Here is a 14,691-nt window from a genome sequence, read left to right on the forward strand (position 1 = left end):
GCATCCATCATCTGAAATGCAAAGGATGAAGTCATTTTATTATCTCCCTAATGATGCCTACAGGTGCAGTGTCCTCCTTTGGGTTGCAAAGGTAAGCTATCAGCATCATTTTGGGATTCTGTCCATCCGATTACTGTATATTAACACTGTATATCTAATACTCCTAGAGAGATATATATACTCTATAGTTATTTATGTAGAACAAATGCCTTTGCTCAGTCTAAATGCATAGAAAGAACAAACATTTCAGAGTCAAAGAGTTAAAGTCTGTCCGCTGCAGCTCCACCGTCAAACTGAATTCTGTGTGGTAACTACCTGGCACTGATTCATTTCCTCCCCAACACAAGTTCCTCACTTAAATTTGTCATTTTATGGAGTGCCTCTGACAGAGCACAACTGACAGATGAAAGTTAAAGTGGCCCCTTGGAGTAAACAAGTCAAAAAGTCTCAGAGTTTGGCTGAATTAAAGTAAGGGGGGGGGGGGTTGCTGAGTGTATTTGAGCGCCAACAAGCGCTGTGCACTCTGGACTCGGCGGTTTGTCAGCGTTCCTCCCAGGTGAGCTCACACTGGGCCAGTCGAGCACCCCCACCTCCCCCCTGCCCTGGCCGGGAAGAAACGACGTCCTCAGTTCTCCGGCTTGACTCACACAATATTTTGCTGGTAGTCAAAACAAAATTAGCACAGGTTTGTTGTTTCTAGTTAGCTCATCTGTGACCCCTGTGTTCATCATTTCTGAGGAGAGGGAAAGGTTAGCTGCCACCTTTGAGTTTCTAGGGGATCGGGATGAGAAAGATCAGAGTCGCAGCTGACATTTATAATTTATACAAGGTCAGCGGGATGAGTTCTAACGGACTGTCACTGAGAAAGAGTTTGAATGCTTTCCAGGCCTTATTGAACTTAACTGTGGGCATCAATTAAGCATGTTATCATTTTTCATCATTATTAAGCTAAAGAGACGATCTGTGGGGGTAATTAATGGGTTAAAAGAGGTAGAAAAAGAACAGGAATATAATGTGCTTGCATAAGCAATGTTCAGCATAGTTCAAACAAAGGACTGAATAATTAAAATAAGGAATCTCATGAATCACACAGTAACAGTGTAGAATTTAAAGATTAACATGCACTTTTATTATGAGGTTATACCTGACTGGAAATATTAAAGAAGGCATTAATGTAATTAGAAAAGGTTTGTTGGGCCTGAAATATTGTTGCATGTTTTCTATCTAAAAATAGTAGTTTGTCCCTGTGAATCCAGCAGCAAGGGACCTCACCTTTAAAGTCAACCTAGACAATAACACCACCTAGTGGCTGACGCATGTGTTACAGGCTGACGAGTAAAAAAAAAAAAAAATAGCTTAGAAGAATACCATATAACAATAAGGCTTATTATTGTGTGTCAAAATTAGAGAAACCAAATGATTTGAGCATGATATAAGTTTTTCATTTGGCTACAATACATTTTTAGAGGATTGCCTCAATCGCAGTGATATATAATATCTTCAAGCGATCTAAAGAGAGAGTGTTCATTATGATTAGCAAATATGTCATCTTCTATGGATATGATAAGAATAAATATAGCATACATCGAAGAGTTCATGAAAACCAGAATAAATAAAATGTAACCTATATTGCACTTGATTGCAAACAATATCAAGATGACGTCTGCACATGCTCTGTGTTTCCCTTCCTCTTCCATTACCAGGTTTGATAACAGATTTTAAAAAAATAAAACCCTCATTACGACTGTAAAAAGTTCCTTATTCTCTTTGTGGCCTCTGTTTCTTTTCCCAGGCCGTCCACTTCATCTGCCTCTCGCCACATCTCCCTGGGATGCAGGAGGAGGTAATAGAGCACGAGACACACCAGCCCCAGCATGGAAAATCCAAAGATTAAACCGCTGACTGTCAGCAAAAACGTGGCTATCTGCAACTCTGGCTTCAAGAAAGCCAGCAGCAAAGGAGCCATGGTGTTTATTAAAGAATAGAAGAAGTAGTAGATGATCATGGCTACTCTGGTGTCCTGTCCTTTGACGTTGAAAAAGGTGAACGTGAGGATGACTCCGATGACCGCTCGGTACAGAAACTCGAGGCCTCGGGATGAGCAGAAGTTGGTCTGAAGTAAGTGTGTCCAGGTTGTCGCCATCAGCCACAGGATGGTGAGGGCTACTGTGGTGTAGATGCTCAGTATGAGGAGGAGGGTGTAGCTGAGGATCTGGCTGGTGATGGTACACAGTTTATAAAGGAGGTAGATTGCTGTGGGGAGTCCAGAGGGCATCTCCCTGGTCTGGGGTAGGGATCTGCGCAGGCAGCGGCGATAGTCCACCAGGGCCCAGGCAATGTTAAAGAAGGAGAACGCCATAGATAAATCTGAAAGAAACAGACAGGTGGTATAGATAACAGTACTGCTAATATGCAGAAGATGTGACTTCCTGCCTCTACTTACACTGCATCACTGAGCACTCTTCATGGCCCAGCGCTATGTACAGCTGTAGAAGCAGTTGGGGAACACTCTCCAGGAAAGACTCGAACAGTTTGAGCATGCTCAGATCAGTCGCCAGGCAAAACAGGTTGTGGTGCGCGTCTCTCCTCTCTTCCAGCGTGTAGGGATCTTTTGTCGTCCAAATCACTCTGAAGCCTCGTTTCAGCAGGTGATAATACCTACAGCAACGGGTCAAACACATGACAGAGTCAGACAGGTTATTGGCACCATGCATCACATTTGTTACTCATTCATCTTTTACTGCTGCACAGACGATGATGCATTTGCACTTTCTTTTTCCTGCAGCTTAAATGTGGTAAGTCCACTTTGCACATTCCATCATGCCACAGCACTGCTGTTAACATACTGCACATTCTGATCCCCAGTGTGCAGGGTACATGAGCAGTCCCTGTTATTTTGCAGATTTAATTAGTGCCTTCTTAAGCTGGAGCACTTTCATAGCAGTCAACACCATTCGTCATCATCCCATACCTGGTGAAGATGCCAAAACCAAATAGGTGCAGGGCAGCGAGTCCACCTTTGGACATGCCTGATATGGTTGCCCTTCCCTCAGGATTTATCCAAACATCATTCATGTCATCCTTGTACCAGGCATAGCTGAAGATCTGCGTCACCAGCAGCCCAGCCAGAACAAACACCAGAGTCAGTCCAGTCCACACAAAGTGTTTCTCTTGAAAGTATTTCAGGGCCAGTCCAATGTCTGTCCAAATGTCCACCACATACAGGAAGAGTCCAGCAATAGTTAATAACCATCGCACTTTAGTGTATTGAATGTCTGACTGAAGCATTTTGTTCAACCAAAGGTTTCACTCGGCGATGAGGGTGGAAATGTTTCTTTTTCAAGGTTCTGAAGAAAAGCTGATGTGGACAGTTTGGTGCAGGACTCCAGCAGTTCAGGTGCCATTTTGGTCAGTCTGTGAAAGCATTACAGCGTGTTAAAAACCATGAGAATGATGAAACGGACAATGCTCTTGACACACATAGAACTGTTGTTACAGTTATGTGCAGATATATCACAATGCAAACAAATGATTGCTTTAGACTGTTAACGTCCTGAAAAACACATGACTGCAGTCAGCTGTTGTGTCACAGCCTGCTGCACTTTGACCTCTATCATAAACAAATGGAGTCCTAATGAATGGTACACTTATATAATTAAATAATATATAATTAACAGCATTATCAGCAGGAGTCCAGAATGATAACAAAGCCTGCTTGGCTCCTAATGAACTCTTGCATAACACACACTGCTTTTCTTACACCTTATACAGAGTGGCATTTTAAAATCTCTTTAACCTAAATGCACCTTCACCATAATGTTAAACTGTTTAATGAGATGCCATTGGTAATTGACAAAGGGCAAATCTAAGGGCAAACAAATTCAAGCCAGCACACTATCAAAACGGCATTCATATTCTCCTTCCTTCAAAAAAAGCCACACTTGTGTTCATTTATAATATTTCATGAAGTTTCTTTATTCTGAGCTCATATATAAATCCCAATTTGACCACATCTTGCTTTATATTACATACAGTTATTAGTGATTCTCATCCTACAAAGATCACAGTTACACACAAACACACACAGATAAAAAAAAAACAGTAATTGAACTCACCAGTATATTTTGCCCATGGCAGACAGCAGCGTTTAGTCACAGAAGCAGAACACTTCTGTGTGTGTGAGCTCTCTTTCTCTTCCCTTGAAATTCATGAGAAGCTCCACCTCAGCGACAGCAATCTGCACTCACACAGTCAAGCCGGAAAAATGTGATTGCGTAATAGATCCTGTGCCTGTGCGTGTGTGTGTGTGTGTGTGTGTGTGTGTGTGTGTGTGTGTGTGTGTGTGTGTGTGTGTGTGTGTGTGTGTGTGTGTGTGTGTGTGTGTGTGTGTGTGTGTGTGTGTGTGTCTCCCAGATATGTTATTTTGTTTTACAAGCAGAAGTGTCAGCATGGGAACATGTGTCACCTTTTGATTAGTGTGAACAGAAAGAGTGACGGCACACCTCACACAGTAGTTTTCCTGTACTTACTTACAAGTACTTACAGTAAATGTGGGAATATCTTTGTCTGAGACCAGAAACGCTGCAATGCAATTCATATTTTCAATCACGTGATGATGCAAACTTGACATACACTAATAAATGAATTATTGTAGCTATATTTTGACCAAGGCAATGAAATGTAAATTTAATTTATCTAACCTTTGAAAGAATACATAACACATTTTCACCCTTGATCAATTCAGCAGGCTTTGCTGCTCCAGCCTTATTTGGTCTGGTATGACCTGTAGCTTACGAGTAGCTAATATTAGTGAACTTTAGCTATTGTTGCTGTGTAACTGACATTAGTGAGTCGGCATACTGACTCTTTTTTATGCATTCAAATAAATGAAAGCAGCCCTTAATGCAAAGTAATGAGATCATGAAGTTTAAGCACCAACTGGATCAGAGATTCAGGTTTAAAGATCTGTTAATTTGTTTATAATTTGTGCACAGTCTGCTGGATTAACCTCCAGAGGCAGTAGGTAGGTCAAGATTATAGGAAATATGTTTATAGGATTTTTTGCACATGGTTAGATGAGAATATAGATACCACTCTTAACTCTGTAAGGAGGATATGAAGCATATAAAACAAACAACAACTATTTCTTGGAATGGTGCAGCAACTTCCTGGAATCTTGTCATAACTTTGAGTTTGACAGGCAGCCAGCAGCCAAGAAATCCCCCGTGAATAACCCCCTGTAAAACACAATGTGTCATTTTTACACTTTCGCTTTTGTATGGATTAAACAAAAGAGGTATAACAAGTACTGGTATGTAGATTTTGCTGACTTTGGGCAAAGCCAGGCTATATGTTTTCCCGTTTCCAGGCTTTATGCTATGCTAAGATAACCAGCTTCTGGCTGTAGCTTCATATAAAGAGCTGCAAGGATGACGCATTTTTTATTTTCAATGTCACTGCAACTAAACTCATTTCACTTGACACACACACACTATAAATTGGTAAGTCTACAAGTTGGAAAGTTTGAGTTAGAATAGCAAGAGCATGAAAAACAAGGTTTTAAAGGCAGACTAGTAGAGAGTAGATGACTTTCATGTGAAAGCTTCAAAATTCATGAAACTCAACATATTCTATGTTGTAGAACAAAATGTGAACATCTCTTCAGCTTCTTCTTCTTCCTCTTTGAGGTTTTACAGAAGTTTGCAGGCGTGATGTTACATTACCGCCACTTTCAGGTTTTACTCTCACACATTTTCCATTTTAAGGGGAGTCCCCGCAGTTTCCCCTTAAAGCCTCTCGAGTGCAGTCATCCTTAACAAACTGAATAACCATTTCCCTCATTGTACAAGATCTCCACATTCTCATATGAATAACTCACATTGTCCTCTACCCGACTGATCTCTCAAACTTGTGTCAACCACAGATCTTATTACCCACTGTTGAGACGTTCAGATGAGGGAACCAGAAGTGAAAAAATACTTACTCATTTCCCTCTTTGTTTAGGTGTCATTCTTGCACTAGTCCAACAGACAGATATGACAGTATACATATATACATTATCTACTGCAGTGAGTGTCAAAGGTGGGCAAGCCTGGAGACGGACTACATGTAACTTAGACCAGTAACTCAGAAAAAGAAATCTCTTTAACACATACAGCTAGTGAGAGAAACAACAGTATCTATTGGCGAATGGGCCGTAGTCGTTCTGTAGGCTTAAAAGCTGTCATACTCCACGCCTCTGGGGGGCGATAGAGAGCCCGAGCGCTTTCTCTCCTGTGCGTAAAGGGTCTCGTTGGTCAGGCGCAGCGGCTCTCTCTCCGTGGACCCTCCCACCAGCAGAAGAGTGACACGCCAGATTCAACTGCTGCCTGGCCCTTTGCTTGTAGGAAGCAGGAGGAAGCTTTGAGCGTCCTCGCACAGAAAGATAACAGTAATACCTGACAGAAACCGACTACATCTGCGCTGCGCCGAGCAAAAGTTGGGCCGAGTCGTGTCGACATGGGGATCCGAAAAAAGACCAACAAGAACCCGCCGGTGCTGAGCCATGAGTTTGTCATCCAGAACCATGCAGACATTGTTTCCTGTGTTGCTATGGTGTTCCTCCTCGGGCTGATGTTTGAGGTAAGTCCGGTCCACATGTTGAATGGGTTTTAATCGCGGGTCGTGCGGGGATGCTCGCCCGGTACAGCGGACCGGCTGCTGGTAGACAAGATGCCGAATGCTCCCCATCTGTTCCCCCTAGAAACTGACATGGCTGTCTGATCTATTCTTCACTCTACTTCCTCTTGTGATCGAAAGTTTTATGTGCACGATGGCCTCGCTTTTGCTTTCAGGCTGCGAGATCACCAACTCATCCAGGTAGTCTGGCACTAGGTTTGCGCACATCCCAGTTTTGTGTGGATGAAAGCGACGTGGGAACAAGCGTCTACTTTCCATCTGGCCGCTTCCCGTGCTGAAAACGCTCTTTCAAATCACTCGTCCACAGGCCCGCGGTTTCATCATAAAAAACAAAGTTTTTATGTGCAGCAGAATAAACAGAAACGTCTCATCATGTTGCAGATCTGCAGTTTTGTGTCAGTCTCGCTGTTTGCAGTATTGTGCAACCTTCTGGACTTGGGTTAGTTTATGCGTAGATGTGTTACGTGGCAATCATACAACGACTGAGAGGGCTGTCATCACAGAAACCCGCTTGCACCAAAAACTGGAAGTTGTCCTTGGAGCTCAGCGGCGTTTAAAATGTAACTCGACGCCGCGGGCCCATAAAGCAGACTCCGTTGATAAAGTCCGTCTTTGTGCTCCGCGCTGCTCTACTTTCACACATATTTATGCTCCATTTCAAACATGTTTCATCCTCAGTAAAAAGCAGCGCCATTAGCGCCACCGGGGCCATAGTTTCGACCACTTCCGGTTTTTGTTTTACAAAATAAAATGCCTTAATAACAGTTTTTGCGATGTGTGTGTGTTGTATCATAATGGTAGCATAAACAGGCTCACATGACAAGTATTTATGGCAATTTAGCTAAGCTCTGAATATCTTCGGTGTATTTGATATCAATTTGTTGTCCATGCAGGCCTTTTGTTCTGAAGGAGGAGTAGGCAACTTCCCATTTTAACCGTCCAATTCGGCTAACTTGATCTAGTCGCCGTAGTACGTTTAATGGCTGGATCACATTGGATTGCCCGTCACACATCAGTCATTTTACCCCTATACAATAATAATAATACTAATAATAATTAATTTTAATCTCAAAAGGTTATTTCCTATGCGAGTCATGTATTCTTAAATCCATTCCATTCAATTATTGTATTTATTCTATTCTTAAGACCCCCTAAAGAAGGAGTTGGCAGTGCTTTATCACACCTTTCACTGGCAACAAACAATAGTGCATAATTCCCACCTTGTCTGATACTTTTGGCTTATCTTTGTCTGCCATCGGCCTAAAATTGCTGTAATATAATCAGTATTCATATATAAGTCACAGCTGCAATCACTGCATTTTCAGTCTTGCAGGGAATCCTTGTTTTAAAAATGCAGCACACCAAGTTTCGGTGAGCATAAAGACAAGGAGCTCTAGAAACCTGTTTGATAAAAAAGTAAAAATGCGTGTGGTGTGAATCTTTTTTAAATGTGCATGTGCGCAGGCTCTCATCACTTATCCCCTTTTTACATCCACAGGTCACCTCGAAGTTTGCAGTGTTATTCATAACTGTCCAGTACAATGTCACCATATCAACAAACGGTAAGTTAAGCAATAAATTGTCATCTTAAGCCCTATAATGAAAACAGATGATGATGATGACTTAACAATGAATACAGCAAATTTAGGCTTTAACATACACTGCAGTGTTTCTGTAGAGTTGTCTGGCTGGAAGCCTCTCATTTGGATTCTGGAGCGGTACTTGCGTGGCCTTACACAAACCCATTTGAGAGCCCTTTTTTTCCCTTTGCAGCTAAATTTAGTCTGCCTGATTTATAAAGTTCTCTTGTGGCAAGGTTGTGCCGGGTGAATTTGGGCTAAGGTGTAATATAGGCCTCTCAATTCAAGTCCCGCTCATTCCAAGGTTAACAGTTTCTTTGCCAACTTCAGACACTGTTGAAGGAATGTTCGACCTCAGAGCTTTTTGTGCTGGAAGCTGCCATCTGTTGATTCACTTCTTATCTGAGGGACCTTGCCACTCATTGAGCACTGTAACGTATTTACAGCGTTTGTATAAATTAGGCAAATAGCACTCAGCGCCTAAATCTCTCTGTGGTGGAGCAAATTCAATAAGGCCATTGTATTTTTTTCTTTGTCTGTGTGCCTTTTACAGGTGATTAGATTGATTTCCTTATGAGGTACCACTCGAACTGTGTTCATGTTGCATCGTCTCTCTCTCTCTGCTGCAGCTCATCTCAGTGTTCACAGTGTTTCACAATTCACAGATGCCAAATTTGAGGCTGTATAGATGATATGAAACTCTAGAAAGACAGAGGAGGCTTTGTGCTGAGACAGTCAGTGACTGGTTTTTCAAAGTGGAGTAATTCTGCACAGTCAAGACTCTCTAATCCAAACACCTCACCGCAGGCATTAAGGTTATTAAGCATATGAATCACTTGTCTGAATTGAGTTTGGCGGTTCATGCATCAAAACCTCCATTAACTGGGCACAGCCGATGTTTTAGAAGTGAACAATTGTCGGATAAAAGTACATATATTTTTTAATCACTCTCTTTGTGACGACTGTCTGACCTCTACGCATGCTACAAAGGCCCAGATGAGACGGCTGTGAACCACTTCCACCATGGCATCAAGGACATGGCCACTGTTTTCTTCTACATGCTGGTGGCCATCATCATGCACGCCATCATCCAGGAGTACGTGCTGGATGTAAGTCAGACACACGTGAGCGCACGGGCTCCCACCTGGCACAGTTCTGCATTGTTTATTGTTGTTCGTCTTTGCAGAAAATCAACAGGAAGAAGCACTTCTCCAAAACTAAGCACAGCAAGTTCAACGAGTCGGGCCAGCTCAGCGCCTTCTACCTATTCTCCTTCAGCTGGGGCGCGAGCATCCTGCTTTCTGTGCGTACAGTAGCCAAGCTGTTCTTCTTGACATATGTGTTAAGCCCATAAACTGCCCGTGAGTGTAATTTGCATGCTCTTTGTTCTTAGGAAAACTTCCTGTCCAATCCGGTCACCCTGTGGGAGGGTTATCCCCATACACTGATGCCGTAAGTTATCGCGTTGCATGTGAAGGTCATGTGATGCTGTCCTTTGTGGTTTAATTGGACAAGAAAACCTGCCGCATACACACTACTTTATTGGTTATTTTATAAGAATCTGAATTATGAAAACTTTTTATTTATAACTCCTGATTTCCTCCAGATTCCAGATGAAATTCTACTTCATTTGTCAGCTGGGATACTGGTTACACGCCCTCCCAGAACTGTATTTCCAGAAGACAAAGAAGGTAAGAGCGTGCGTGCCTGCGTGCCTGCGTGCGTGCGTGCGTGCGTGCCTGCGTGCGTGCGTGCGTGCGTGCGTGCGTGCCTGCGTGCGTGCATGTGCGCGTGGTGGGCCCATCGTTTTGGAATAGTATGACGTACAGTAGCTTGTGTTTGGACCCTGAGGCTATATCCTGTTTGACTTCCTTGGCCGCGTTGCATTGTTTCTAAGAATCACACTGTCTTAATTCTACGTGCTGAGCCACGCTGCTGTAAATATTTTGACCGTTTTTGGGCCTCCCCTCCTTTGTGTTTACTGTTTAGGAGGATATTCCACGCCAGCTTGTGTACATCTTCCTGTACCTGGTCCACATTGCAGGCGCCTACGTTCTCAAGTAAGAACTGCCACTTAAGAAAGCCTGAAATTATGTGTGTGTGATTGTGTGTTTGTACACTAGCGGTGCACCCCCTCGTGTTGTTCCCGTCAGTTGTAATAAAGGGGAATCATGTTTCCTTGTCTTCCAGTCTGAACCGTCTAGGTCTGGTGCTGCTTGTGTTGCACTACTTTGTCGAGTTCCTGTTCCACGTTTCCCGCCTGATCTACTTCAGCAACGAGAACAGACAGACGGGGTGAGTTCTCACGTGCAGCGCTGATGATTTCAGAGTTTTAATGGCCTGTGTTAGGAATGACTCACCTCCAATCACGGTCATCCTCCCATCTTCCAGTTTCACCATATGGGCTGTCTTGTTTGTCCTTGGACGGCTGCTCACCCTGTCCCTGTCTGTCCTCACCGTGGGCTTTGGCCTCGCCACAGCTGAGAACCAAGGCTTTGATTTGGCTGCAGGAAACTTTAATGTTCTTTTTGTTCGGTAAGTGCCTAAAATTATGTTTTAAAACTTTCAGCATATTTGAAGCGGATTTGTTCTGGGTTCTCTGGGTCAAAAAGTAAATGATGTTGAGATATCCGCTGCACAGCCGCAGCCGAGCATTTTAAGCCATTATAAAGATCATCCATCAGCTAAGGAGCAGGAGTTTGTTTCTAGACTCACCATGTAGCACCAAGTTTCAGCAATCGAACAGGAAGGGCTTTGTTGTAGAAGAGGAGGAGAGTTGTTCACCAGCACCAGCTTCAATAAATTCAAATGAAATGTGCCAAACACATCCATTTTTATTGACTTTAATGACTGACTGTTTCCCTCCTCTCCATTAGGATAACTGTCCTGGCCGCCATCTGCCTCACTCAGGCCTTCATGATGTGGAAATTTATCAACTTTCAGCTGCGCCGGTGGAGAGAGCATGCCCAGACTCAGACCTTGAAAAAGAAACAAGTTCCCCCCAAGAGCAAATCAAAGAAAGACAAAGGTGAGCGACGAGCGCAAAGTTCTGCACTGAACATTTCCCCAAGCCAGAAAATGCACATCACAGCACCTTCATGTTGCATTTCTCTTCCTGACATGCTTTATTGGGTTACCATTAATGAGTGAAATGTAAAAAAAATTTGGATGTGTCCTCTGTTTTTAGCCAATGGAGTAAATGGAGTGAACTCCCACGGAGCTGACTCACCAAGACCACGGAAAGAGAAGTCCTCATAAATACATTCCCCTCAGCCCCCTCTATCGCCCCCCTCTCAAAAAAACGATCTTCCCCTGTGTGGCTGCGTCCAACCAACACCTCCTCCAGCTCCTCCACCACGACACCACACAGGACTGACCTCCCAGCTGGACACCCCCAGGACCAGAATGCATTATTCAGCTTTACCCGTCGCCAGTCGTCCAGGGCGCCTTGATTTAAGAGTCATTGCCCTGCTGTGCCATTTTGAATGAAAAAGATTCAAATTCAGAAATAAACTACAAAAAAAAAGACCTTATTTAAGAAGTGCCTATTGATGCAGATTGTTTTGTACAGGGTGTGTAATTTTAAAATTTCAGGAATGATGATTTCAGTGTTTAATGTTCCTCCAGAGTCAGGTCATTTCATGCTTTTCTCCTAAATACTGTGTATTCCAGCTTGTTTTATTTCCCTTTTTTTTTTTCCTGTAACTGCTACCCCGGCTCCTCTTTCAGTGACTCCTGCCTCTCTTTCAAGGGTTTTGTAAACATTGTATGGAGTTTTTTGAATTTCCTTATAATATCTTCTATTTTTCCATGAGTGAAGTCTTGTTATGAGCTCCATCCTTAGGACATGGCTAGGTTCGCACCCCAGACTGTTCAGACTTACACAGCAAGACATCATTAGAGCGTTTCCACCGTCGATGACCAAAACATGGGAAGCAAAATAGAATATGAGCATTTTCGATATATATCCTCAAATGGACTGACAAGGGAAGTGTATGAAAGCAACCGAGGACAACAGGAGACATCCAGTACTGCAGTACTGTGAGTGGATTCATCGTTCAGTATTGTGCAAAACTGCGATCTGATGTAGCATTTAATCATGGAAGTTCAGAGCAGCGTTGCAGCCACAGCAGAACACATTCCTTGCCATGAAGCTGATCTTTTCTAGCTGTGTCTAAATGAACACGCCTCATCTGGTAGTTTTGAGTGATATGAGAGAACTTTTGGAAAAGGACAAAATCAGGCCAAACATCCCTTTAGTGAGCTTGACTGAATCAGTGTCTTGTATGGTCCCTCTTCATTTGATGTTTAAGCAGAATGGGGTTTCTGTATTTGTTTTGGCCTTGCATATGATTAAAAATGTCTGTGCGACTTGTTGTAAAAGCACAGACTGGAAATGAGAAATATTTTGTTTGGTTGTTTTCCCCCCTACCCTCTATTAACTGTGCCAAATGAGCCTGACTGACTGCTGATACATGCCATAAAATGAATCTGCAAAGCTTTGGAGCGCAGTCAGCTATTATTATTATTATTATTATTATTATTATTATTATTATTATTGTAAGAATCAACCGCCGAGCACTGGCTTAAACTACAGAATAAACTCATTAACTAATTTTAGGAACACAGTAGTGAGTCATGGTTGTCCTCTGGCAGTATATCAGCAGTGCTCATGGTTTTCTCAAATTGTCCTGAGGCTTTATCCTACAAAAGAATAAAGTGTGCTTTCAGAATTGTTGTTTTGTGGTGATGATAATACTCTATTTTAATTTATAGCCCAATATTACAATTTTCCTCAGAGGGCTTTACCATCTGTGCAGTGTATGACATCCTCCATCCTTTGAATCTGAAGAGGAAAAACAAAAGAAACCATGGTGGGATCCCTCCTCTGTTTTCTGTTCTCATTTTCACTTGCGGCTGAAGAAATAAGCTCCCAGTAATGAACTAAAACATAAAATAACATGTAAACTGAGTGTTGAAGCAGCGACAGACGAGGCCATTTCAGTGGAGTGGCTCCCAAACTAGGTGACAGATATCATATTGGTAGGAACTCCATGCAAAAACATAAATTAATGCCCTTGAAGCAAAGCAGTAGCCACGATTTTAGAAGTACTGAAGTCACAAGTCCCCCAAACCCATTCCTCACCACTCTCAGAAAAGAAATATCCAAAAAGAAGGTGTCTAAAATGTGATAATTGCTGGGTTTGTCAAATTTATTGAGGTAACTATACAATTAGGCCTACTACGTACATTTTATATCCTAACATTGAGGTGTAAATGGTGCCCCTCTGCATACTGCCATGAATTAAATTAAGAGCTGAAGCCTTTAGTTATTTATTGTTTGTTTGTCTCATAATAAAATGTAAACATAATGAGTAAGAAAAACCACTGAAATTATCCAACGGAACAAAAACCTTGTGTACGTGTCTAATTTTGGGGCGTAAACTCCCTCCAGATTGCTAAAAAAATAAAAATAAATAAATAAAAATAAAAAAATGATATTTTTGAGAGGAAATATTTTCTCTATACTATGTAAAGCACCGTCCTGAACAAAAGCTGCCCTCAGGTAAACAAAGTACAGTAAAGTCCCCATCCAACGGGAGCAAGAGCGAGAAAAAAAAAAAACGAATCAAATGGCGGATTGTGTGGTTCAACGTGTCCGCATGGAGTTTCTGTTCTTCTTCGCTCGCGCTCATGACAGCACGTGAAAGCACCCTGCCGCTGCTGTTCGGCCTGTCCGCCGCTTGGTGGCGGTGTAGCACAAGTTTTAATTGAAAGAACAATCGCTTGTGTGATCTATGGATAGTTGACCACAGTAAATCAAGGTGGCTACATAAGTAGGACACACTCATTGATGATATATCTAAAGCTTGTAGTGCTAGTTTGTCTTTTAATACATTTCAGCCATTTCTTAAAACAGCTAATACACAGCATGGCGTTTGCTGAAAAATCGTGCATATTTTCCCCATCGCTGTCTACTTACTGCCAGTGATAAGTGTTATAGCAAGTGTAGTATTGGAAAATTAACTAGGCTTGACCGGAATAGAAGTTTTAGATCTGTGATTAAGGGAAACACAAACAATATTCCTTTTACCAGCCTTTTTTATTTGCGACACAGTTCATACACACATAATTTTATTGGCTGGCATAATTTTTTATGGCCTTTAATGATCTTGATTTAGCAGTAGTCCCTCGTGTGTAAGTGTACAGGTGTAACGTGTAAAACACTTCTTTTCTACACTGAGAAACCTGAGTTGGGATGGGGGTCTTACTATAGTTTGTCCACCTTTTGAACCACGATCATAACGTATATTTAAATATTAGCTAATGACATTCGTGACACGGTGGTGCCTTCAAGTGACGGTCAGTGACTCTCCGCTTAAATGTAGACAAATGTATGCTATTTAATCATATAGCAAGTCCCTTGTCATCT

The 14,691-nt window shown here is 42.3% G+C and overlaps 2 protein-coding genes across 2 annotated transcripts; one reads left to right on the top strand and one right to left on the bottom strand.

Moving 5' to 3' along the window:
- Positions 1-1,112: 1,112 nt before the first annotated feature.
- xkr9 (XK, Kell blood group complex subunit-related family, member 9) lies at positions 1,113-3,404 on the bottom strand. The gene is given in 4 exon segments (XM_070986329.1): positions 1,113-2,367; positions 2,444-2,658; positions 2,972-3,306; positions 3,309-3,404. Coding segments are annotated over 4 exon segments (1,275 nt in total). The 3' UTR covers positions 1,113-1,738.
- Positions 3,405-6,307: 2,903 nt separating this feature from the next.
- tram1 (translocation associated membrane protein 1) lies at positions 6,308-12,991 on the top strand. Its single transcript, XM_070985546.1, has 11 exons — positions 6,308-6,621; positions 8,177-8,240; positions 9,249-9,367; positions 9,445-9,561; positions 9,652-9,710; positions 9,865-9,949; positions 10,248-10,318; positions 10,449-10,553; positions 10,650-10,793; positions 11,135-11,286; positions 11,446-12,991. The coding sequence occupies exons 1-11, from the start codon at positions 6,499-6,501 to the stop codon at positions 11,514-11,516; spliced, it is 1,110 nt and encodes a 369-aa protein (XP_070841647.1). The 5' UTR covers positions 6,308-6,498; the 3' UTR covers positions 11,517-12,991.
- The last annotated feature ends 1,700 nt before the right edge of the window (positions 12,992-14,691 follow it).

Source organism: Chaetodon trifascialis, chromosome 18, assembly GCF_039877785.1.
Source record: "Chaetodon trifascialis isolate fChaTrf1 chromosome 18, fChaTrf1.hap1, whole genome shotgun sequence".
Classification (NCBI taxonomy): Eukaryota; Metazoa; Chordata; class Actinopteri; order Chaetodontiformes; family Chaetodontidae; genus Chaetodon; species Chaetodon trifascialis.